At 41.4% G+C, this 25318-nt stretch overlaps 1 protein-coding gene across 1 annotated transcript in view; it reads right to left on the bottom strand.

The window, feature by feature from the left end:
* Window positions 1-836: 836 nt before the first annotated feature.
* Window positions 837-25318, bottom strand: part of SAMD5 (sterile alpha motif domain containing 5) — a 388798-nt gene continuing 364316 nt past the window's right edge. Inside the window, exon 2 of the mRNA XM_087425205.1 lies at window positions 837-7775. Within this exon, the coding sequence (XP_087281331.1) occupies window positions 7572-7775 (204 nt within the window). The 3' untranslated portion in view covers window positions 837-7571. The remainder of the gene's footprint in view (window positions 7776-25318) is intronic.

Raw genomic sequence — 25318 nt, 5'->3', positions numbered from 1 at the left:
TGTATGTGGGACGCCGCCACAGCATGGCTTGATGAGCGGTGTGTGTAGGTCCGCGCCTGGTATCTGAATCCATGAACTCTGGGGTGTGGAAGTGGAGCACGTGCACCTAACCACTACGCAGCCAGCCCAGCCCCTCTTTCTTTATGATGGAGAAGAACATATATTTTCCTTTTTGATTAAAATATGCGTATCCAGACAATATTATCTGTGAACTGCTCAATGGTGGCACTCAATAATTGATTAAGTGACAGATAATGATACCTTTAATCTAACTTGGTAATTAAAGTCCTTTGCACTTTGAACATCAAATGCAGTTGAATCTTCTTGTAATATGGGTTAGGGAGGAGGAGGAGGCTCAGGGCTAGGTAAAGACGAATTCCCTGTCCACCAACAATGCAGTTCGGCAGGGACCACAATTGGATTCTGGGAGTTGGAGGAAATGACGCGTTTGGTGGCAAAATTAAATAAGTTCAACCATAGAAGTAGAATGATGCTTTGTTACTTGTGCTGTCAGTTTGAGGACTATTTATGCCTAGAACTTTCTCACGGGTGCAGAGGCATCCAGAATGAAATTCTTGGAGATAACTGTACAAATGCTATATCACTGGATGTAAAGCAAAAATGTTATGCATGACTTTTTAATATCCACTAGGAGGGACATAATAAGGAAAATATATTTGCTTTCCAAGAAAACATACCAAATAAGGTAAATGATTAACTATGTAAGAAAAAAATCCATTAATATTCTTCATAAAATTGTTTCACAAAAAAAGCATACATATGAAAATAATTTTTCACTTAAACTGATCTACTCTGATGTTAATAGACTTAGCTGCTCAAATTAATTTTAAATTTTGTGAAAAACAGTATAAAACATCGGCTTTGTTATGATCTATGAAATTATTTTTTAATATTTCTTTGTACCCTCGAGCAATTTAAAATCTTTGAAGTAATGCATTCTTCCACAGGAAACAATCACTACGGTGATTCTGAAACCTTAATTTTTATATTAAACAAAAGCATTAGGCTTTAGAGTTTATCGAGGCAACAAAATGAAATATGTAATTGCCTTGTAATATTATCCGCAAGTAATAAAATGTTTAGAGATGACTTAACTGTTTTTACATAAAAAATGTAGACTTTTAATCCATTACAGTCGAGGTGTGAACAGTGTAAATTAATGCAGGTAAATACTTCAGCTAAGTGCTCTCACGTGAATTGCAATCAAAATTAAGACCTATAATTTAACAAGATAAAGTCACTTCTAACTTACTCTTTGTTAATTTCAGACAAGAGGAATTAAATGTCATTACTAAAATTAGGCATTCTGGAATTATAACATTCTATTTGCAATATTCTTCAGTTCCTATCAATATAATCAGTGTTGTATACAGTTACAGAATTTACCATTAAGAGTTCTATTAAATGCTTCTAGGATTTCATAAAATTTTCTCCTTAAATGGAAAAACTCATAGATAACCCCCCAAATTGTGAATATATCTGGAATGAAGATACTATCAAATATATCCTTATTAAGCTGCTGTTTTCAATGTGATATCCTAAGATGGACTTGGTCACTTTCAGACTTCCCTTTCTAAATTTAACTGCAAAGGTACAGACTATTACACTTGCTAAACGCAATTCAATACAATCCAAACTGAAAACATCAAGGTGATAAAACAATGACTTTAGGTATTGAATAAAAATACTTCAGTAAATAGAAAAGGAAAAAGCTATTGACCGCATCCACACCTTCAAAGTACAGTGTAAGGTTATGTTGGAATAAAGCTATGTTGTGACCCATTCTGAGATGTCTCTTTAACCCTGTCACCAGCTGGTGGTAAGCTGTTTTTTCTGTGAAATTTCCAAAATGGTTTATCCATAAAAATACAATTATATTTTCTTTTAGGTTTTTCTATGATAAAAATTTAAATAGTTTTAACTTTTCTAGCAAATGTAGATAATTTATTGCAATACGAAGCTCTAACTTCATCATGATTATAGGTCATTCCTTGGCATGTCAACTAATAAAATGCGTTGAACTTAAAACTGAGTGATCAAAGACATATTTCTGGCATGGATAAATAAACCACAGGATGTGTTATTACCTGTATTTGGGGAATTTTAGACATTGTACATGTAAATATTTACGTTTCAAATAATGAGTGTGTTTACCTACAATATATAATTGTGTAAGCTGACTGAAGGAAGATGATGATGTTGGGCGTTAGTAGAACTATATCTATGTTATATATTTTAGCTGAATTTAACATAATCAAAAATAAGCAGAATTGGAAATTACCATAGATAATCCCCACGTGACATTCCAATACACAGTTTCAAATTTCTTGAAAATTCTGCCTGATGAGACAGGAAGAGAACTGGATTGGGCGCCACAGACGAGGCTGAAATGGACCGTCCTTTTGCCTTCCTGACATCCCGGTTTCCACTGTACTCACCTGTAAACAGAACCCCAGGCTGAGTGAGTTGTAAGGGCCTCTGCAGCCCTGATATTTCACAACCCTTTCAGTCTTTCCCTACAGGTCTTTAGCTCCAAATTTCGTATTCATCTATCTTTCCTGACAGGACTTCTGATAGTCAAATGGCTGAAATGGCCAAAGGAAGAGAGAAAGAAGGAAAAAAACGAGAGAAGTTGTAGTTGAATAAATAACCTTTGACAAAGCAAGGATTTACAGTGGACGCCCATGTGTTACAAAGACTTAAAAATACGTAATTATTTTTAAAAATGTGCTACATTTTTTAAAGGACGACAAATTGATTATTGAAAAATAAGTGCCCTTGAATGAAATTGGAGACCTGGACCATTTGCACTATTGACATGGGCTGTAGGATGCTTTGAATATGCAGGGTACTCACTGAAGATAAAAGCACATTAGAAAGCAGAGTACTATATGAAGAAAGGAGAAAGAAATTAAAAATTAAAACATAAAATTAGTCAAGCCATAAAAATATAATTTAAAAAGTCCTCTGAGGCATTCTATCACGATTAACATAAAAAGTTGTAACATTTTCAATTAAAAAGGGAGAGAATTCATTATAAAATGAAATGTAGGCCCCTCCAAGTATTATTTCATATATGTACTTTCAGAGATCACCAAAAAGGCTTAGTTTAAACACTATTATCATGAAAGAATATTTTGGAATACCTTGATGTTATGCTCAAAATGTCAAATATAATTGATATCTATCACCATTAATATATCATGTCTACTCAGCAAAGGGAATACAGTATTCACTATAAACAATTCTTCTGATGGAGGGCTGGTAATTTATTCTGTGATTATCTTGATATTTCAAACAAAAGCAGACTGGTTTACTTGCACTATACAGCAAACTGACCTTAAATGGTCCATATCTTATACTTCTTAATCAAAAAGACAGTAATTTTGAGACATTCTAAGTACTCAAGGATTCATTTGGCACCCATCTTTCTGGACTGACTAATCACAGTGTGCCTTATATAGAGTAAGTCCTCAATAAAAATTGGATGAAGTTTCTAAAGCCCTACTTTCTTTATGTTAATTCCCACCAAAAACTATTCCCAGCTTCATCACTGTACCTTGGCAGCAGTTCTCAAAGGGAATTTTCTGGATTGTTAATGGGTATTACACGAATGTGACCCACGTGGGTTAAATGGTGTTCCATGTGTTCCTACATGGTAGGAATTATCTGAAATATTAATATCCTAACATACATTATGAGTCTCCAAGGGGAATAGACGGCATTTCTCAACCCCAAAGAGAACTGATCTGTATCTCTCAGAACATCTTACTGGAACGCTGCTTTGCCAAAATCACTTTGGGTATGTGGTTCTATGTGACTGAATCCCTTGGCCAATCATCCACATTCTCCTTCATTCTAGCCCCAGTCCTTCTAGATGCCCCCAACACAAGCCATCACATATAATAAACACTGTCTAATGTCTCCTTTGTTGATCAAACACACAGTCCTTCTGAACCCTCACCAGTCTCCTTGAAGGCGGCACAATATGGTAGACGCATTCTAATGAGCTTTTCTCTTTTGCATTTCCGTGTGTATAAGTTGTTCACTAGTGAGCCCAATGCACCGACCTGCCTAGTGTGTAGAAGGCATTAGAGCTGGGTTAGTAGGAATGAAAGACAGGAAGGAAGGAATGGAGATAGGGAGAAAAGAAAGGGTCAATATTCAGCTTTTGATGACAGAAATCAAATTTTGAGTTGAGTCAACAGTTATGAAGGTCAGAATTGAGAGAGGAAAGAATTGTTTAAAGTCCTATTTGCTCTCATTTAGCATATCAGAGCTAAGCCTGGCTACTAGATCTTGGAATTTACTATTCACCAGAAGTAGAGAGAACTCATGATAGCATGTAAAAAAAGAAGAACACCATTCTAGAAGGACTGTGAGAAGAGAACGTTGTGGAAGTAAGGGAAGCAGAGAAAAGTATCTTGACCTTCCCTCTCAATTTCAAAATCCCAGCAGGGAGATGTGTTAGACTGGCTGAGAGTAAGGCTGAGAGCAACCTGCACCCTGTTTGTGTTTGGGGAAGAGACTGTTTCAAAGGGCGCCTGGGAAAACCTGGGTGGTCCCAATGGGTGGATGCAGTAAAGGACCTGAGGTCCTAACACGTCTGAGCTAACCGAGCTGCTTTGGGAGCCATCCCAGAGCTCCACTGCCCCCTCAGGAAGGCGGAGCACCCAGCTGATGGTGCTGGCTGTGAGATCTCCAGCACAAGCGGTCCCTGCACCCTGGCTCTAGGGTGATCACACCAGTGGGGGGCCAACTGTGAGTTAGCTAGACCTCAGGAGGACACGCCAGGCCTGGAGAGGCGAAACCACAGTTCACGGCAACAGCCTGTGTGCCACGCACAAATCTCGACACAACTCAGCCAGCACACACACATGAGCCAGCACAACACCAAGAGGCAATGCCCCAAGCCCCTCCTGGACCGGCCACGCTGAGGGTGGCGGGTGGGGTAGAAGGAGCTGAGATGATCTGAGCCAGAAGCTGCGGGGAGTTAAAATTTGTCTCCTTACTTCAACTGTTTAAATGAGAAGAGATTGAAATACGTGAATTGGCAAGTCCGAATTTCCCCCTACCTGGTATGATGAGAATTCTAAAAGATCAGGTCAGTCCTACAAAAAGAAGCTACATTTTCTCTGCCCTGTTAACTGTTCAAATGTTCAATGTTCTCCGTTCTCCCCAGACACTTGTTTTCTGTACCGTGCTTCATAGTCTATCTCGCATTGTTATCTGTTTTGGGTTTTTTTTGGTGCCCGTATGTCTTGTATCTCTCCACGCCCCCACCGCCTCCCCCAACAGTGTAGCTTCATGAAGACAAGGATACATTATATTTCTCATTATCAGCATAGTAGTAACACAAGTCACTAAGCAAAGAGATTAATTACAATGCCTTTCATAATTCAGTCCAATTCTATGCTTGATCATATTTGGATTATATAATAAATACTGTATAACAGAATGTACCTAGTATAATCAAATATTTAACGTTGAAGAACTATAGTATCTCAGCTGACAGTACCACAAAAGAATTTTCAAACAACATGGAAGTGAATGCTGTGCAATTATCACTCATATAATCACAGAGTTACTTCTACCCAACAGTGGAAATTCACAATGGTCATTATATGTTATAGACAGTTAGACTGGCATCTTTTAATAAGAAATATGATGATATTTTAGAAACGTTCACTGGCAGAAACTCTAGTACATCTGATTGCACAGGGGAAGATACTCATAATAGAAGTAGCATAATATAAGTCATGAAACCTAGGTTAAAAATAGATGGTATCTCAAATAAGAGATTTTCAAGTTCTCTTTATAGTGAAAATCCATCCCAGCCACTTCTCCATATTTGACCTTTCTGGGTGGCTTACTTGAATAAAGTGAAAAGAATTTAACAATAATAAAGGAAGATCTCACACCAAAATGAGGTTACAGATTGGAACCAAAGCGTTTTTATATTTCCTACCGCCTGAGTGAAGGGATAGAGTGAAACATCCTGTGTTGGCTCCCTCTTGTTATTCCCCCGTCATCAGAGAGGTATACATAAGTAGCCCCTGGTCTTTTCAAATCTACACCACCATATTTCATTTATGGCACCCAATGAAGTCAAAAGGCAAAGAATAAAAACCTCCCGGCACGGGCTAACTTTGTCAACTTACAATGTGGTGCCCTATTCAGCCCATTGTAAGCAAGCTGCTCAAAATCGCCTTGGTTAACAGGACTGTCTGTGGGTCTGATAGGCTTCAAAGCCTGGGTAACAGCCTGTGCAAGTTGGAAATCTCACCTTCCTCACCCTTCCATCTTTCTATCTCCTGCTTTCCAATCTTTTTAATCCAGAATCTTTAATAGAAAAATTCTGTAGCAGGACTGAAAGCAGCATGGGGTCAAAATCCCATGTAAGTTATTTAAAGCAACAGCTACAGTCTTTTGAATGTTTGAAGAGTGATTTACTTGACCTCTGGGTACTCTTCTTCAAACATGTTCTATTAAACACACAAAAACATATTAAACACAAGTAAAACATAGTTTAAGTTCAGAAATTCCAAGAGCCAAAAAACCAGATAAATCTAAATGTTTAAATAAAGGCTCTTCACGCAACAAACAACATATATCTCAAATAAATTAATTAACGTAAGAGCAAGAGTTTGTAAATGGAGAACGTGAAGGAGAGGATAATAGAATACGGCAGAACCAAATCCAGTGCCTTTTAGGAACAACTACTTCTGACAAAACCAATAACTTGAACTGAATAACCAATAAGATAATGAAGTACACGTCAGACACAGGGAGACTTAATTTCCTATATTCCGTGCAAAAGAAATGTGTTCTAGCATTTTCTCTATCAGCTGGAAGTGGAAGTCAACAATCACAAAAAATAAAATAAAACCACCAGATGTTGTGTACATTCTGCTATGAAATTTGATTTACAAATCAAAGGACTCATGTTCTTTCCCTGCTATTCATTTCCCTTCTGGATTGCTTCTCAGTCATTCTTTTAAAGGAGAAATCTTGGCATCAACAACATGCCTAGAAGAACAAGTACTCTGAGTCACTAATCCACAGAAGCAAATGTGTCTCTGTCAGTATCACTAGAAAAGGTAGGGACATATCAATTTCAGAAACTAACAGAAATGTTATTATAAAGCAGGACTTAATCACCACGTTGTGCAGAGTATCAATGGACCGTCTAATGGACCAATGGACCGTGTAATACCACACAGATGAAGTCACCGTGACACTGGAGGAGACCAGAGGATTAAGGATGTTCTTGGTGACAAAAGAGCCAAAAGACTGGAGAAACACAACACACGTAGCAAAAACGTAAGCAAATGCCTCCATGGGGAGTTCTACATTTTATCAAAATCTGAATGGAGGGCATTAAAAAAACATCCAATAACAGCAGAAAGAAGTAAGCAAAAAGAAAGAAAAGAAAATCCACATAAAAAGAATTTATGAAAGGCAAGCTTTCATCAACACTTAATCACCTCTCGGGCCCTCTTCCAGACTTGAGAACGAAGTATGTTACAATATAACTCCAAAGTAAGATCTCAGGGAACAAAATTATAATCTAAAAAAGATTTAACACACACCAGCCTCTCCAACATAAAGCATGTCCGAAGGCTGCTCGTGCTTTCCGGTTTGCCTTTTGGTTCCTCAGGCGATTCTGAAGCAACACCATGCACCACGATGAAATAGACACTTACCATACAAATCAACACTCCCTGAAGCAACGAAGAGAACACACCACTTACCTAGGAAAAGAAGAAAGGAATACAGAGATTAAAATGCTATCACCTAAAAACAGTATGGAGATTTCCAAAAAAATTAAAAATAGAAATACCACATGAGCCAGCTCTTCCCCTACTGGGTATTTATCCAAAGAACACCAAATCAATAATTTAAAAAGATATATGCACTCCTATGTTCATTGCAGCATTATTCACTATAGTCAAGACGTGGAAGCAACCCAAGTGCCCATCAACAGATGAACGGATAAAGAAGATGTGGTATACATACACAATGGAATACTACTCAGCCATAAAAAGACAAAATGGTGCCATTTGCAACAACATGGATGTACCTGGAGGGTATTATGTCAAGTGAAATAAGTCAGACAAAGACAAACACCGTATGATTTCACTCATATGGAGAAGATAAACAAATAAACACATAAGTAAGGAGAACAGATTGGTGGTTACAAAAGGGAAGGAGGGTAGGGGAAGGGTGCAGGGGTAAATGGGCACATATGTATGGTGACAGAAAAAAACTAGACTATTGGTGGTGAACATGATGCAGTCTATACAGAAACTGGAATACAATAATGTACACCTGAAATTTACATGATGTTATAAGCCAATATGACCTCAATACAATAATTTAAGAAATAAATAAATAAATAAAGACAATTACAGCAGTTCTTAGATTATCCTAAGATAATAGATTATCTAAGATAATAGATAATATTATCTATAGATAATAGATAATAGATAATAATAGATTATCCTATTCTACTGCCAGTATTTTCTCGATGAACGTCATTACATTTTTAGAAGAAAACCAAGTTTTAATTTATTTATGTTATGAAAGGAGTTGTGTGAGCAAGCCTTCGACAAGACAGCACCATGTTGCAAAATCACCTGAGAGCTGATTTCACCCCAAGGCACTATAACCACATAACTACAGGCAGCACAAAGGAGAAAAACGGTAATGAATCCGAAAGGATAAAAACACACTCTTTTGTTGTTGTTTTTAAGAAGAGCAAAAGATTGTCAGGGAATCAAGCCTTGAGAGTGCTTTGCAAGGATCCTACGTCAGGGTAAGGAAGAGAGGATCTGCCCTACACCAGAGCTCTACCATCCCTAGCTCGCAGACTTAGATTTAGCCAGCCAGTTTGAGACTAATGTTTAAAGTTATCTAGGAAGAAGCAATAACGATAGCTTATTGGCCCCCAAACTTCAGATTAGTGATTTATGACTTTAGGTTAACTCTGATCCAAAATATTTTTAATTGTCCAGTTACCAAAGCGCAGAATGCTTATAGTTTGTATGAACCTTCTAATTTCAGTAGCTGATTAGTTATAAAGTGAAAAATCTTGGCTCTGTTGCCTCAGCTACATACCACAAAGGAGAAAACAGCACAACGTATGGACTAGAAATTAAAGTGTATTTAAAATTCCTGGCAGCTATAGTCTCCAGTACTAAACAATTACTTTCAATCTCAGTATTCTTATTTTTAAAATGCAGAATGGTCTTTCTTCTGAAGTCTTGAGTCTTGTGAAGGGCAAGAATCTATATAGAAATAACGGAACATGAAACATAGTTGGCAGTGACTTAGAAATAAAGAGGAGGAAGTGATTTCCAGGCAGAGTCACCTCCACCACTCCACGAAAACGTCCCTGGCAGCTCCACTTGTCTACTTATTCAAGAGATGTTTACTGAACGTCCACTGGGAATGAAAGACTGTGCTAGGCATCGTACGGATATCAGACACGGACTTACGAGAAGGAACAGTGACACCCCCAAGGAGGTCACAGTCGAGGAGAAGAAGGACGTGTGCACACACATCAGGATGGTAGAGGGAACAGCGGGCACAGAGAGGGACAAATAAAATGCTGCCCAGGGGCCGGCCCCGTGGCTTAGCGGTTAAGTGCACACGCTCCGCTACTGGCCGCCCAGGTTCGGATCCCAGGCGTGCACCGAAGCACCACTTGTCTGGCCATGCTGAGGCGGCGTCCCACATACAGCAACTAGAAGGATGTGCGACTATGATATACAACTATCTACTGGGGTTTTGGGGAGAAAAAGGGAAAAAAAGGAGGAGGATTGGCAATAGATGTTAGCTCAGAGCCTGTCTTCCTCAGCAAAAAGAGGAGGATTGGCATAGTTGTTAGCTCAGGGCTGATCTTCCTCAAAAAAAAAAAAAAAATGCTGCCCAGAGGGTGTGCTGACCTGGGGTAGGGTGGCGAGAGAATACATGGAGAAAAGGTGGAGCGTACTCAGGGTGGGAGATGCTGGAGAGAGGGATGTGAAGTCAGTCCCTGGACATATATGATATGAGCACAGGCAAAGCAAGATCCACCAAATAAGCTACACAGGGTCCAACTGGGAGCCAGTTTTAACTCAGGAGTCTCCATAAGCAAGCAGTGGGAGAGAGCGGAAAGAGGGCCACGGGTCAGTGGTCCCTGGATGCCAGGCTGACTTCTTCCTGCTCTGACCTCCTGATCACAAGCTGGCCATGCTGACACCAAAATGCACTTCATCATATGCACTAGCTAGTGTGACAGCCGTGACCACGTCCTACTCCTCCTTTTCCTTACCCATGGTGCCCAGCACGAGGCTGGGTCCTCTAGAAACCGAATCACATTTGTTTGTAGGGACAGGATAGATCGGTCTACGTTTGCCCCGTTCCTCTCGCTCTCAGAACCGGGAGGAGGGTGGGCTTACGTCCCTGCTGTTCTCTGCTCTGCACCACTGCCCTGTCATCTCCTCTCTTCACACCCATGACAGCCTCATATCACCCCTCTCCAATATTGTCACTTTATTCACCACCCTCTAGGGAGGCCCCTCCTTCTCTGAATGACATTCTACCACATCCCTGACATCAGCTCCAAAGACTTCACCATCCTTGATAAATAATATTTTTTTCTGTGACTTGACCATATTTAATCCTTTTAAACAGGTTTTAAATGAGCACCTGATATGTATTTATACATGGATAAGGAATCACTGCTAGCATAGTCAATAGTCCTTCTGGATGGGAATTTGTATTAGTTTGGATCCTCTGAGGCACCAACACAGGATTAAACCCGCAAGGATTTTGTTAGGGGAAATGCCTGTGAGGAAGGGTATAGGGAGGAAACCAATGCTGGGAGGGCGGAGAAACCATCATGCAAGTCTGACCCCGAGGGAAGGAGAGAGGGAGGGGAGCTTCCTAGGCTGTAGTCTACACAAAATTGGGCAAAGCCACTGGGAACCCTTTAGCCTCTCCCAGGAAGGGGCGATCCTTGGTATCCCACTCCCAGCAATATGTCATTGGGGAGGAACCAGAGGCCTGGCCTGGGCCATGCTCCCTCTGTCGGTAAGGGGGTCTACTGGCCACATTCTCATGACCTCCAGGCAATCAGAAAACTGGGAGAAAGAGATAAAACGACTAGGGTTAGAGCCAGCGTGACTAAGAGGGTGACGTTCATCGAGATGAGTTCAGTTTTTAGGTAAGCAGAGAGTTAGACCAATTGTCCATTCAGGGCAGAGGAAGGGGGGTGTGGGGTGAGGTAAGAAGCTGTGACTGAGATTTCTGAGTCTTCTGAAAAGTGGCTGTAGCTCCAGGAGAGTGGACGAGATTGTGAAGGGCCACAGTACAGCCAGAGAAGAGGAGAGACCCTTGTGAGAGCCGTAAACACGATGAATAGGCAGGAGGAACCCAAAGTAATGAGGTTTTTGGAGGAGAGTGAGAGGCAGGAGGCCAGCTGGGGAGGGGCAGCGGGTCCTGGGAGCCCAGGGAGGTGGTTTTCTAGAAGGAGGAGGAGCCGTCAGAGTCGAGTACACAGAGGCATCAGGGAGGATGACTCGGGAGGAAGCAGTGGGTTTCCGTGATTAGGGCAACGCTCGAGAAGGTGAGTGAGGTGAAAGTTGAGTTGTGTGAGGTCAAGGCACGGATCAGCAGGTACAGACACTGTATTTACTGCTTTCCTGGCGATGAGCAGGAAAAACACAGGAGTGAAGGGAGAAAAACCAACCGACATTCTGAGGAACAATATTTGGCATTCAAGAATGACATCTGAAAACTTACTGTCAGATAAAATGATGTTCTAGCACATGCAGTGTTTCTCAGATCCGGAACAGTCTACAAGACATTATAGGTATCTGTTCTGGGATTCACATTCTCCAGCAAGATGAAGCAATAGAAAGAAGCACCAAGAATAATATGAGCATCATATACAGTGTATTTTTAAAGTTATGCTACTTACAATGACAATGTCTTTCTCTTTCACCAGATGAGGAGTTTTAACTCTAACTGATTGTCCTCAGAAAGAAAGATAAATTCACCATCTCTCTTCATTCTTTGGTCTAATTGGAGATTGTCTCAGCAAACCCCTTAACATGCCATGGTTACAAACCCCCAGCTGTAGAGGCAGCCTTTCTATGGGGAGCTCTTAACCAACAACTACAGATCAATACCTGCCCATTGTGGAAGACATGGTGTCCCCACAGCCACCACACCGAGAAACTCAGATGCTCACACCTTGTGGGATTTCCTTACACTCCCAACCCTCCTTCTCCATCTTCGCTGATCACAAACAGGCTGCTGAGAAGTTAAGCAAAGCATCTAGTTACACTGATGCCCTGATGCCTAAGGATCAAGTCAATAGACAGTCTATCATGTCTCATCCATATGTGCTTCCATTTTGCATCTTGGCAGAGAATCTGATAGTTAGAGCTAAACTGAGGCCCAGGAAATATTCATCCTCCTAAATCAGAGCGTGTGTGAATGCCAGAACTGGAGGCGATTTCTTCCTGGTTCTCATTTCCTTCCCCCTGCTCTGTCTCAAATGGAGTTCAATACTATCTGCAGGTAAATGTGCCCATTTATAAAAACTACACACACACACACACTACACACACACACACACACACACAATCAATTTTAGTCTGAAATACTTTAAATTAGATTCCAAAGCACCGTGTTTTGGTCACTGCATTTTTTTCGACATCGGTCTTAGCAACATCTTTTCAAGCACCACGTCTGACCGGGCAAGAGAAACAATAGAAAAAATAAACAAATGGGACTACATCAAACTAAAAAGCTTCTGTACAGCAAAGGAAACCATCAACAAAACGAAAAGACAACCTAACAATTGGGAGAAGATATTTGCAAACCATACATCTGATAAGGGCTTAATCTCCAAAATATATAAAGAACACATGCATCTCAACAACAAAAAAACTAACAACCCAATTAAAAAATGGGCAAAAGACCTGAACAGACATTTCTCCAAAGAAGATATACAGATGGCCAACAGACACATGAAAAGATGCTCAAAATCACTAACTATCAGGGAAATGCAAATCAAAACTACAATGAGATATCACCTGACGCCCGTCAGAATGGCTACAATTAACAAGACAGGAAACAACAAGTGTTGGAGAGGATGTGGAGAGAAGGGAACTCTCATACACTGCTGGTGGGAGTGCAAACTGGTGCAGCCACTATGGAAAACAGTATGGAGATTCCTCAAAAAATCAAGGATAGAACTACCATATGATCCAGCTATTCCACTGCTGGGTATTTATCCAAAGAACTTGAAAACACCAATTTGTAAAGGTACATGCACCCCTGTGTTCATTGCAGCGTTATTCACAATAGCCAAGACTTGGAAGCAACCTAAGTGCCCATCAAGGAACGAATGGATAAAGAAGTTGTGGTATATATACACAATGGAATACTACTCAGCCATGAGAAACGATGAAATCCAGCCATTTGTGACAACATGGATGGACACTGAGGGTGTTATGCAAAGTGAAATAAGTCAGAGGGAGAAGGTCAAATACCGTATGATTTCCTTCATTAAGTAGTAGATAATAACAACAATAAACAAACACATAGGGACAGAGATTGGATTGGTGGCTACCAGAGAGGAAGGGGGGAGGGAGGAGGGTGAAAGAGATAATTCGGTACATGTGTGTGGTGATGGGTTGTAATTAGTATTTTGGTGGTGAACATGATGTAATCTATGCAGAAATAGAAGTATAATGATGTACACCTGAAATTTTTACAACGTTATAAACCAATGTTACTGCAATAAACAAAAAATTTAAAAAAAAAGAAAAAAAAAGAAAAAAATTTTATTTTTTGTAGGTTTTTATTTTTAAATTCCATGCTCGTTGAGTTGCTTTGTAAAACAAAGTAAAACAACTGAAGAATAACTACTGGAAGGATAAAACCTCATATGCAGGTTGTTTTCAGACTTTCCTATTTTGGTGTTCATCCTTTTTTTGTTGTTCATAAGTGATAATTTTGTAGGAAGCGAAAAGATATAATATATCAAAAATCACTAGACCCCATTTCAGTCTGAGTTATTAAATTGTTTGGGATATAAACTGAAACATGAGCTGACAGAGGCCTCAATGACATTAAAGCCCTACTTACTGTAACACTTGCGGGCATGTCTGGAATTCCAATGCCACTGAGCGTTCCAGAGACACAGTGCCAAGCCCTCCAGAGGGAAATCTGCCAAAGCCCCTTTAACCACATGCCTGTAGGAATCTGTGCACTTAATTAAACGCACATACTAAGTAGTTAAACAGCAGAGTCACAGTTTATTCATACACATATTGCTGACTCACCAGCTGGCATGTATGGGAGACCTCAATTCCCTGATGGTGTGTTACACATCATACAAACACACTGAACACAGGGAGATGTTGTCTCTAATACTTGTATTCAATATAAATAATGTGGATAAAGTAAAATGAAAAGGAAAATAACATACATAATAGTAAGTTGGAGGAAAAAGACTTTAAGATGTCTCAATCACTAAGCATTTAAGAAATACATTGCAGAACTTGACTAGCATTTGTTTTTAGAGGTCCTCTAAACATGTTATGGCACAATTTAATTAATCATACACTTTTTGAATCATAATGGCACCTTTGACCACAAGATGATGTAGAAGATACAATATTTGTGGTAAAGCAGAACATATGATATTTGCTGATACTGCATAAATATTTCCTGAAAAATAGACTTTTCTGTTTCTAGAATTTTACCAAGATCAAAGTTCCTCCATCACAGAACAATGGATTGTGCCAGAGAAGATGCTTTGCAGCCCACCTTTTCTTTCACAACTGGACTAAGTAGGAATATACAGCAGGGTGGCTGGTGAACAGGCTTTAAGGTGGCTTCAATTCCCGGTGTTCACGCCCTTGTATAATGGCCTCCTCTTGAGTGGGGGTGGAGCCTGTGATTTGCATCTAACTAATAGGATATGGCAAAGGTGATGCTGAAAGAAGTAAAAATTATATTAAAAATTAAAAAGTTACTACCTTAGAGACAGGCACCTCCACTCCCTAAGGATTCCTGGTATAAGGGGGAACGTTTATCGATCCTGACTGACTCTATTCATGGAAGACCCACCCTAAACTGTTCGGGGAAAAATTGAGAACAAGAGAGTGCTCCAGAGGGATAAGTTTGGGAGGGTCGGGGTGGTGGGGGTCCAGATGGAGACGCGTGTGTGTAACCTGATAATCGCTTCGCGCCATAGCAATTCGCGCCATAAAATGTAACTGTTTAAATGTTTTAAATTAGCCAATCATGTAAGACTGCGCCAACCTTTTCCCGCTTTGTGCTCCCAAACCCTATATAAGAATTTGCCCTTTAAGGTCCGGGGTCGACTCCTCTGTCTCCTGCGAGAGATACGTGTCGACCCGGAGCTCCGCTTAATAAACCTCTTGCGTTTGCATCAAGATCGGTCTTCTGTGTCTGTGGGTCCGCGCCTTCCCGAGACTGGAGTTGGGGTTTCCTTTTTGGGATCCTACAATGCCACTCCCATGGTTACATTATGTTATATAAGACTCTGTCTTGCCAGCAGAGTCTCTCTCTCTCCCTCTTTGTTCCTGGCTTTGAAGAAGCAAGCTGCCATGAATCCTATAGCGGCAAGGAAATGAATTCTGCCAATGACCTGGGAGAGCTTGGAAGTGGATGGTTCCCCAGCCAAGCCTCTGACGAGAACTCAGCCCTGCCCAAAACCTTAATTGCAGCCTTATGAGATAGTAGAGGTGTATTGTTTTAAGCCTTTAAGTTTGTGGTAACTTGTTATGCAGCAGTAGATAACTAATACAGCTGCTTAACCAAACTATATTGGGAACTTAATTCGTTCTCCAGTCTGCTGCAAAATAGAACTTTCTAAAGTTAGTTCTCAAAGTATCGTCTATCTTTAAACACCTCAATGACTCTGTAACTTCCAGGAAATGGAGAGTTCATTTACATGTCATTCAAGCCCCTTCAGAGCCCCGGCCTCAGTCCCACATGAGCTTCTCTCTTACTATCCCACACCATACTCCAGTCATACTGAGCTACTTGCAATGTTGCGAATAGGCCCTCCTCTTTCTTAACTCCATACTTCACCTCTCGCACCTCAATAGCTCTTTGTCATCCTTCAAGACTCGATTCAGACATCATTTCCTTTTCAAAATCCAAACCGGGCTCTCCCACAGCCTCGTGCACACCCTTGTCAGGACGTATTTACTGCAATGGTCACTGTAGTAAGTCTCCCACACTAAACTATAAACTTCATGAGGACCAAAAAAACTTGCCCATTTTATTCTTTAAATTCTCAACGTCTCACACAGTGGAAGACACACAGTGGAAATAACTATTGAATGAGTCATTTAATATTATGGAATAATTATAGTTCTCTTTAAGCTATTACTCATACTAACAATTATCATTTTTCACAACGGAACTACTAACAGGATTGTACCTAATAAACTGATGAACTCTTTCTGGATCACTCACTGTAAATACATGTAAATACAGGCTAAACTTCTAAAAGCTTTGAAATGAGATGATTTACAGGAAAACTCTAGGTATCAGTTACTGGCTGCTGTGTCCCTTGCTGGAAATTGCCCTTGGCATCAGAGAACTGTTTTACCATTTCTCCAGCACCCCACAGCCAATGACTGGCCTACATATGGAAACAAAGGCCTGGACCCCTTGCCTCAATTAGGACTTCGCAAAAGAGCCTTCCCAGCTCCAGAACTCTCCATGGGAGTTCTCTGCAGGTCAGCTTCTCCCTCTGCCCAATCCCACCTTCCTTCTGAGAGCACTCCTCAAGGACGCCGTCTGTACTCAACTCCCATCTCAGAATCTGTTTTCAGGAAACCCAATCGAAGACAATGAACAAGGCTGAGAATGTAATTTTGAAAATCATCAAGCAATTTTTATGCATTGTTTTCAACATGACACTATTGCTTGGAGCAAATCTGAACCTCAGGCTCCAATGTGACTCGGCATTGTGCTGCTTCTGCCCAAGCCAAACAGAACTGGCTTTCTGAAGGCAGCCTTTCTGTTCCAATTCCAAGTTGTACAAGGTGCCTGATGTAACAGGGCCCTCTGTGACGTGGTCGCTGTCTACCTCTCCAGCCTCACCTCCTCACACTGACGCTCTCCTCCCACAAGCAGACGTACTGCCCTCCTGTGCTTCTCCCACAGAGAACCTTCTGTAGCTCCTAAAACGGGCCATGCTCTCTAGCCTCTGGGCTCTGCGTGTGCTGTTCCCTCCGCCTGTTCCCACCTGCCCTCTGCCTGGCTGATTTCTACTCGTCCTTTAGGACTCCGCTCAGACAGCACTTCACTTGGGAATCCTTTCAGGTTCCCACAAGACTGAGCTAGTTCTTTCCTAGGGGATCCTATAACATCATATTCTTACTCCTATAGGAATATGTCTCAGTCCAGATACTTTTGGTACTAACTAACAGAACCCCATTTTAAACAAGGCAACTTAAAAAATTATTGAAGAAAATGTGCTGGGGTATGCCATGGAACCCGATGCAAAGTTGAACAACTATGCCTCAAGAAAGGTGGGAATCAGTCTGATGGCTGGGAAGCCATCAGGAAATGGGGCTACTGATTGCTCAGTCTCCCTCTCTTCCTCTCTTTGGAGTCTTGCAGTGTCTTGCCACTATTTCTTATGTCTCTCTCTCGAAGACCAGATTTCTCTGTGAGGCGTTTCCATACCAGGTCAACCACCTCCCCTCTTCTGGCCCCACCTCCTATTTACCTAGTTCACGTAATTCACTCTGATACACTAGCATTTCTCAACCCCAATCCTAAAAGACAGGAAAGAGATTCTGATTGACCAGTTGGAATTGAGTACCCATTCCTGGGATAATCACTATGGCTAGGGGTCAAAGAGTCCTGTATTTTAACATGGCTGTTGAGGCCATCCCTGTGGGTAGGGGGCTGTACTCAGACAAGGGAAGATAGGTTATTGGTGATTGCACTGCATGCAATTGTCTGTTTATTAGTCAATCTCTTCTACTCGTCTACAAGCTCCATGAGTGTAGAGTCTGTATCTAAATTTCCATTGAGTGACTACATCTGCTAGAGCAGTCAGTACAAAGGAGGAGCTCAATAAATATCATTTGAATAAATGAAAAGTATTATATCTTTTTCCTTTGACTAGTACTGTTTTCAGTTATTAAAGTTCTTTGATTTAGTAATGAAAGTATTAGTAAAAAAACACTTCTCTTCTATAGTCTTCAAAACAACTAGCCAGAGAACTGAGAGATTAAAGCTTGGCTTAGTATGGAGTGGTGACGAGTATAACCAATTCACTTCTCCCCATCACATACTTCCTAATGTAGACTAATCTTCTCTAAGTCAGTATTTCCTAGAAATTGAACACAAGGCATAGGTTCATTGACGACTCAATCACCTCTTGAATCACAAAGAATTTTTACTTCGCTTGAAGCTCTCCTATCATTCATAAATGAGTCAACTTAACCAGCCGTGAACTTCCCCACTGAAAAATTCCCAACTGTTAAAGTGTCTTAGTGAACTTGAAGTACTAGTCCCTAGGAGGGCTGTGTATGTTTGGGTATGCATACACACATTTTAAATCTTGGTTTAAAAACCGAGATTTATTTTAGTAACTGAGAGAAGTCCTAGGCAATTTCCAACTTAAAAAAACAAAAGATACACAATTTCAAACCTTCCTAACTCCAGGATGTGAATTCATATTCTTCTGCAGACATTTGACTCACATAATCCTGCATTCAGGGTAGTTTAGCTCGCTGGTTATTAACAACATCACCCGATGCTCGCCTGGGGAACTTCCTAAGGCCATGCAGACTTTGGTTTGAACCTCTCCACTGAGGTGCAATTCTTTCTCTTACTGAGTCCTGCCTCTTTACTGTAAAATAATAACCAACTGTTCCTGCTCCCAAGTCTAAGAAAGTAACATCTCCCTCAATCTTTTCTTGCTGGATGAAACAGACTCTTAGGACATCCTCAGCTCAAGACAACTCTCCCTAGGGAGAGTGCCTGAATCCTTGTTTGGTGACTTACTGGTCAGCCTACCCAAGTGAGCCTGGACCAGGAAACCTGCAGAGAGCCGTATTTTAAGGACTAGTTAGACTTGTACTGTTATAGACCAGGTCAGCTGGCCTTGCTAGAGGATCTGAATTTCTTTATCTAGATGATCTCTGGACTATACCTCTCAGTCAATAAGATTTCACATCCTGGAATGTGGCTGATTGAATTTCAAAATAAAAGACATCTGGAGGTTTTATTTGAAGGCTTTAAATATGGCCCGAAATAACTCTTGATTATTTATTCATTGTCTGATAGAAGTAAGTGGCAGAGACAAAGTTGGGTTGGTAGTATTACCTCTGTTGGTTGTTGAGGGGAGGCTTTGGAGTTCCCAGGATCTCAGCTGGATAGTAATTCCAACTTCTGGGCTTTATTCATGCCCCTGGCAAGTAGGATCCAATTTTTGTTAACTGTATATATCTCTCTCCCCTTCTTCCCCTCACACCCCCCAACACACATACAGGTACATACACAGTCTCTGTCAATGCGCATGTCGTCTGCTCTGAAGACGAACATCAGGATTGGTGGTAAGTTTAATAAAGCCAAAGCCCTTTTCTAAGGCCCAAGAGTATATCAACTTAAATGAAAAATTCCTTCCAAACTTATTTTGGCATGGAACCTGGGAGTGCTGAATGGAAGACAGAGGGATAAATCAGAGGGCAATGAATTGCTTTTTTAACCTGGAGATTGGAGCTTTCCTGTCTTTGCTTATGAGGATTCTGCTAGAAAATCATCTCATTCCCCTCATTTAATCTGTGCTAGTCATGGTCAGACTAAGGAGGCTACTGGGCTAAGCAGGGTCAGATGATGGCCCAAGGGCCTTTCCAACTCTGCCTTGGATACTTCGAGGAAAGGTTTCTCTTCTCCTGCTGTGTAGAGAAACTACAGGCAACTGTGACTCTATCTGTTCTCTCTCCCAGCATCAGTAGGACTGACCTTCCTGGTGCCTGATTTGACAAGGACTGTCGGTCAGCAAAGTGACTATAACACTGAGCACCATAGGGAAAGAGAGTTGGAAGAGGCCACCAAAAGTTTTCAAATCTTATAAACTTCTTATTGGCTCTCTATCCCCACCCCTTCTAAATTCCTTGACTCTGTGGGAAGACTTGAGTTTGGCCCCAGGAATTGCTAATGTGGTCAGATACTGGGACAGAGCTACATAGGGAATGACTCTGGCATAGCACTAGGTAGACAACTGGATGATTTGCTTTCCCATGGTTTACAAAGGACAACCAACTGCACAAGATCAGGGAACCACCTGCCAAAGTCACCCAGGTGGCACTGCAGACCATTCTAGAACCATACCTCATGCCTCCCAATCCAATACACCTTCCCTTTTGAAACACAATTTCACGAAAGGAGAATGGTTTAATATGCATTATTTTTTTCTTAAAAAAAAAACTTATTAATGAGAATGAAAATATTTAAAGATTCTGCTTCAAGACACAGAGTACCAAGGGTCAATTCATGTGATGTTAAGTATGAATTATATTCTATAAGATAGAACTCCAACTGTGAAGTATGTTGGCTTAGTTTTTCTTTCTCTGCTTCTGCTTCACATTGCTAGTCATAGCCACAGTCTCAAAGGTAAAGTTGCCTGTCAGTCACTTAAAACAATAATCCGTGAGGGCTAGCTTGTAACTCAGATAGCCATGCAGCACCACACTTACTAAAGGGGTAATTTGGCATGTATGTACGTTAATTTAGGAAAGAATAGGTCAGTTTAGACCCAGTGGCTCCGTGTGTGGGTGTGTATGGCTTGCACTCTCAACCTATTTGTAGGGAAGTGGATCTCAGGTCATTCCCTCACATGGATGGAGAATAAGAACTCGGAGAGCCTGCCTTTAGCCCATCTTATTAGACATAATTAGTTGTTGTCACGTTAAATACTAACCTCAGTGTAGCAGATTGAATAGTGGCTCCAAAAAGATATATCCAAGTCTTAACCCCTGGTACCTGTGAATGTGAGCTTATTTGGAAATATGGACTTTGAAGATATAATTAAGATCTTGAGATGAGATCATCCTGGATGTAGGGGGGATCCTAATTCTCATAACATGTCCTTATAAGAGAAAGAATAGGGATATTTGAGACAGAGACACACCGATACAGGAGGAAACCATGTGAAGATAGAGGCTGAGACTGGAGTGATGCATCTACAAGCCAGAGACAGCTGGAGCCACCAGAACCCAGGAGAGAGGCCTGGGCACGTTCTCCCTCAGGGCCTCCCTAAGGGACCAACTGTGCTGGCGTCTTCATTTCAGACATCTGGCCTCTTGAACTACGAGGGAAGAACTTTCTGTTGTCTTGAGCACCAAGTTGGTGATAATTTACCCTAGGTAGCTAATGCACTAAGACACCACCTGATATCTCTGTTCCTGTTGATTTCCAGCTCGACTCTGCTTTTCCTTTCTTTGCCTGTCACTACTCTTGAGTAAAGCTCTTTCCTTGATCTTTCAAAAAATATTTACTAAAGAAATATTTTTGTGTCTTCATAATGAGCTCACCACCCCGGGCCCTCTCTCTCCATAATTGGGACCAAACTGACCTACAGCCACAGGACTCCCACTCCTATGGAGGCTCTTAAGGAGCTCTAATCTAATAGTTTGGCTTTAGGCGGGTCTACCGGGGACCTGCTCTGGCCATCCTCCTTCTTCCCCAGCCTGCTATTGAGCCTGCCCCAGGTACTTCTCACCTTAATGGGCATTTCCAGTCATGGAGCCCTAGGCTAGTTTGTTAGGGAGTCAGAACCCAGTATGACTTGGCCCCTCTAGGACTAGCACCTTGACCCAGAAAAGCTTGAAGAGGAGGCCTGCCTGGGGCTGAGTACACGTACCCTCCTAGACCCCAGCAAACAAATCTGCACGCGCTGTTACAGAAGAGAGGACAAGGTTTCCCGCAGCACTGGTGGGGGCTGCTTTTGACTCGCCCGATCGGTGGAGGTCACAACGGCTTTGCAGTGAAGTGTCCTTCTTCCCTCCCCCTCCTCCGCTAATATTTTTAAATGCAACATGCTTATAACACAAGGGGAAATGTGTTTCCCAGCAGAATAAGAGTGGGGGGGCATGCCTCATTCTAGGGTGTATTTTATGGGGCAGAAGTAAATCAGAGGCATGTATTAGGAAGTGCCGGGGGCACACCCATAGCGATGACCTTTAAAGGGCAGTAGTCAGTTACTTGACAGCACAACCAGCAAGTGAACGATCTGGCTCTGAAAGGTCACCTGTAACTAGAACAATATTTCCTATTTCGGCCCATGACCTGGTGCCTCTCTTCAGGTTTCTCTTCCTCAGGATGGTGTGATTTCTGGAGAACAGACCAGGTGCATTTTCTTTGCTTTGCAATGAAGGTGCCCAATTTGGTTTCATGGTATTACTGATGCCTGTAGGCAGCCCCTGCTATTTTTGTTGTTTTTCATGCTGGTTATTAAAAAGTGGCGGCATTACTCTAGGTTATTTTGAGATGCCACAGAGTTTTAGACTGTTTGGAATTAAAAGGGGGTCTAACTCAGTCCTTTTACAAAGGAGGACACTGGGCTGGGAAGGAACAAAGACACTTGCCTGAGGTCACACAGCAAGGACGGGGTGGACCCCGCTCCCTACTGCCCCGCCTGCGGCCATGTCCTCCCTAAGGCAGCATCCACAGGGGTGTCAGCAAACACTTAGCAGAGCAGATTACACTGCCCCCTGTTTAAATTCCTGTGAAATTTCTTAATAGGTGGCTCTTCTCTAATCCAATGATCTCATATCTTTTTCCTCCTTTGCTGCTTTCCCAGGGGATTCCTAAGACCCTTGCTTTGTTCTCCAGGCAGAAGCCATGTGCCTTGTCTGGTAGGTCACCTCTTTTGTTTTCTAATCCAATTGCATGACTTGATGTTCACAATCTCTACTCATTGTTCCGGTGTGTTAGACCATGGTCATAGCTTGTCAAATCTCCTATCCATGGTGATCATTGATGCTTCTCAGTCCTCTGTCCTGTGATGAGATCTTATCCACACTATTGGAAGAGAGGAAGTTATCTGAAGCAAATGTGTAAACCATCCAGTGGCCCTGTGTTTAGTCAAAGATACTGGGTTAAACCGAAAGGTTAAATATCGTTAAGCTGGCTTGTTTTTTGCCTGCCCCTTTCCTCACAGGAAATCTAAAAAATTGATGGATTTCACTCTTCTTTTAATGTGTAGTTTAAAAGACTGATTTTGCATAATCACAATGATTTTGCTGCAGAAATCAATTTATCACAGTTAAGAAAAGCACGTGAGTCACTGAACATTTGTTCAGATAATATTCATTCGGCCAACCACTCCCTTTCCTTCCACCCCAGACTCTGCCTGGATGGGGACGGTGAACACTGAAATGAAGAGAAAACACTCTCTCTGCGGCTATGCAGTCAGTTATAAGTTCAGGTGGTGCAAGTGTGTTATGCTTGCCTTCCTCTGAGATTTAGCCATACCTTCATTCCACCCTACCCCAACACGCGTACACACACACACACACACACACAGATACTTTATTCTCTAAGCTCTGATACAGCTCTATTTTCACTTCAAGAAGAAAGTAAAAAAGGGGTGTAGGAGGGAAGATAATTTCAGTATTTGCCTGAGTTAAAGTATGAACCTTGAAATTGTTTACCAGGAAAAAGTAAAGTCTCCCTAAATGACTTCTAATGACCAGCCTGCCTGCCATTCCGGGCGGTATTTGAGTTTTCGAGTCAAGCTGGCTCCCTGGGTCCTCTAAACCATGCCTGGGCCTCGAGGTCTGTGAGTCAGGTCCAAGGAGCTCAGCAGGGCCTCCGTGGCTCTCCCTTGCCGGCTGCTTTAGGACACAGCTACCTGCAAAGGAAGCCGGGAACCTGAGGGTTACTGTAGATGTTCAATAAGCAATTCGCTGTTTCCCTGTTTAACGTGAGGGGTGACTCAGGGGTCTGGAGGATTTGTGAGCTTGTTTTGCAGAAGAAAGAGAATGCCTTTGGGGAAGTTGTGATCACTGGATGGCTGTCCCTCAGCTGCCTTTGACACCCAGAAGTCAGATTGCCCAGGGGCTTATCGGGAGTGACCCCTTTGTTTCTCCGAAGCTCCTCCTGCCAAGCCCCTTAGCTCTATAAACCCATCTTCTTTCTGCTCTTGTTAAGGCGGATTTGAGCAAACCCATGCTCCCACCTTCTCATCTTGGCCAATTCGAATAAAACCTTTCTCCCTCTCCAAGCACTGATGTCTCAGTGTTTGTCGCACTGGGCATCAGGCACAGGAACTTGAGATTATGAGTTTCAGTATTACAGATGTCTCTCTTCCATAAAGTAGTTTGGTACCAGCCCTCGTTCTTGTCTATTAACACCTCTGTACTTCAGTTTGCCTACTTGTAAAATGGGAATAATGCCTGTCTTGTCCTGTTCCACAAATTTCCTATAAATAATGATAAAACGAGGAAGCAGAAAAGTGCTTTTAGTGTTCCAGAAGAAAGAGGCTAATTTAATGCTATTGTACAAGAATATATTACATCATGACATTTCTCTACTTCTTTACATAAAATTGAAATTAAAGAGACACATGGAGGATTTCTTTGGAAAACATTTAGAACTCAGGACAAAGTATTGCCTTAAGGTTTCTTTTCATTCAAAAATGCCAAGAAAAACACTATGCTTATTGAACTGTATATTTCTATGTGATCTATCACTACATCATTGCAGATTTTTGATATGCAAATTTCTATAAAACCAAAGATGCAGACATTCTTCTCATTGATTGCCATAGGCTTTTGTACAATAAAAATAAATACACAGTAAAAGTGCAATTCAAAGAAGAATGTTCTTATTGGAAAGAACAGACAGGCAGCTTGTTGCCTTGTTTCATAGCACAACAATTTTTATGACATTCTGCAAGTTAAGGATAAATTTCTTGATTTTTTTCATTTCTTGTTCAGGAATACATGGCATCAAAGAAAGAAAGGCATTTCTCAATATGATTCAAACAGCCCAAATGTTAATTCCTAGAATGTTCCTTTTGAAACCCAACTATGTGGTTTAGAACGTCACTAGAGAATTACTCTTAGGGACAGGATTATCAGGCAAAGCCCAAGTTTGGATCTGTTTCCTGTTGAACTGAGATTTTGCAAAGAGAAGACAAAGATCTAGTAAATAATTTTGAAAAGTGAGGGCGACACAAGTATAAATACAAGATACCTGTGCTGAAATGTGTGTTTGAGGCATGGGG

Source organism: Ceratotherium simum, chromosome 38 (genome assembly GCF_057802395.1).
Source record: "Ceratotherium simum simum isolate JZ-2026a chromosome 38, ASM5780239v1, whole genome shotgun sequence".
Taxonomy (NCBI): Eukaryota; Metazoa; Chordata; class Mammalia; order Perissodactyla; family Rhinocerotidae; genus Ceratotherium; species Ceratotherium simum.
Note: the sequence above shows the minus strand (reverse complement) of the source record. Positions and strands in the feature narration are given on the sequence as shown.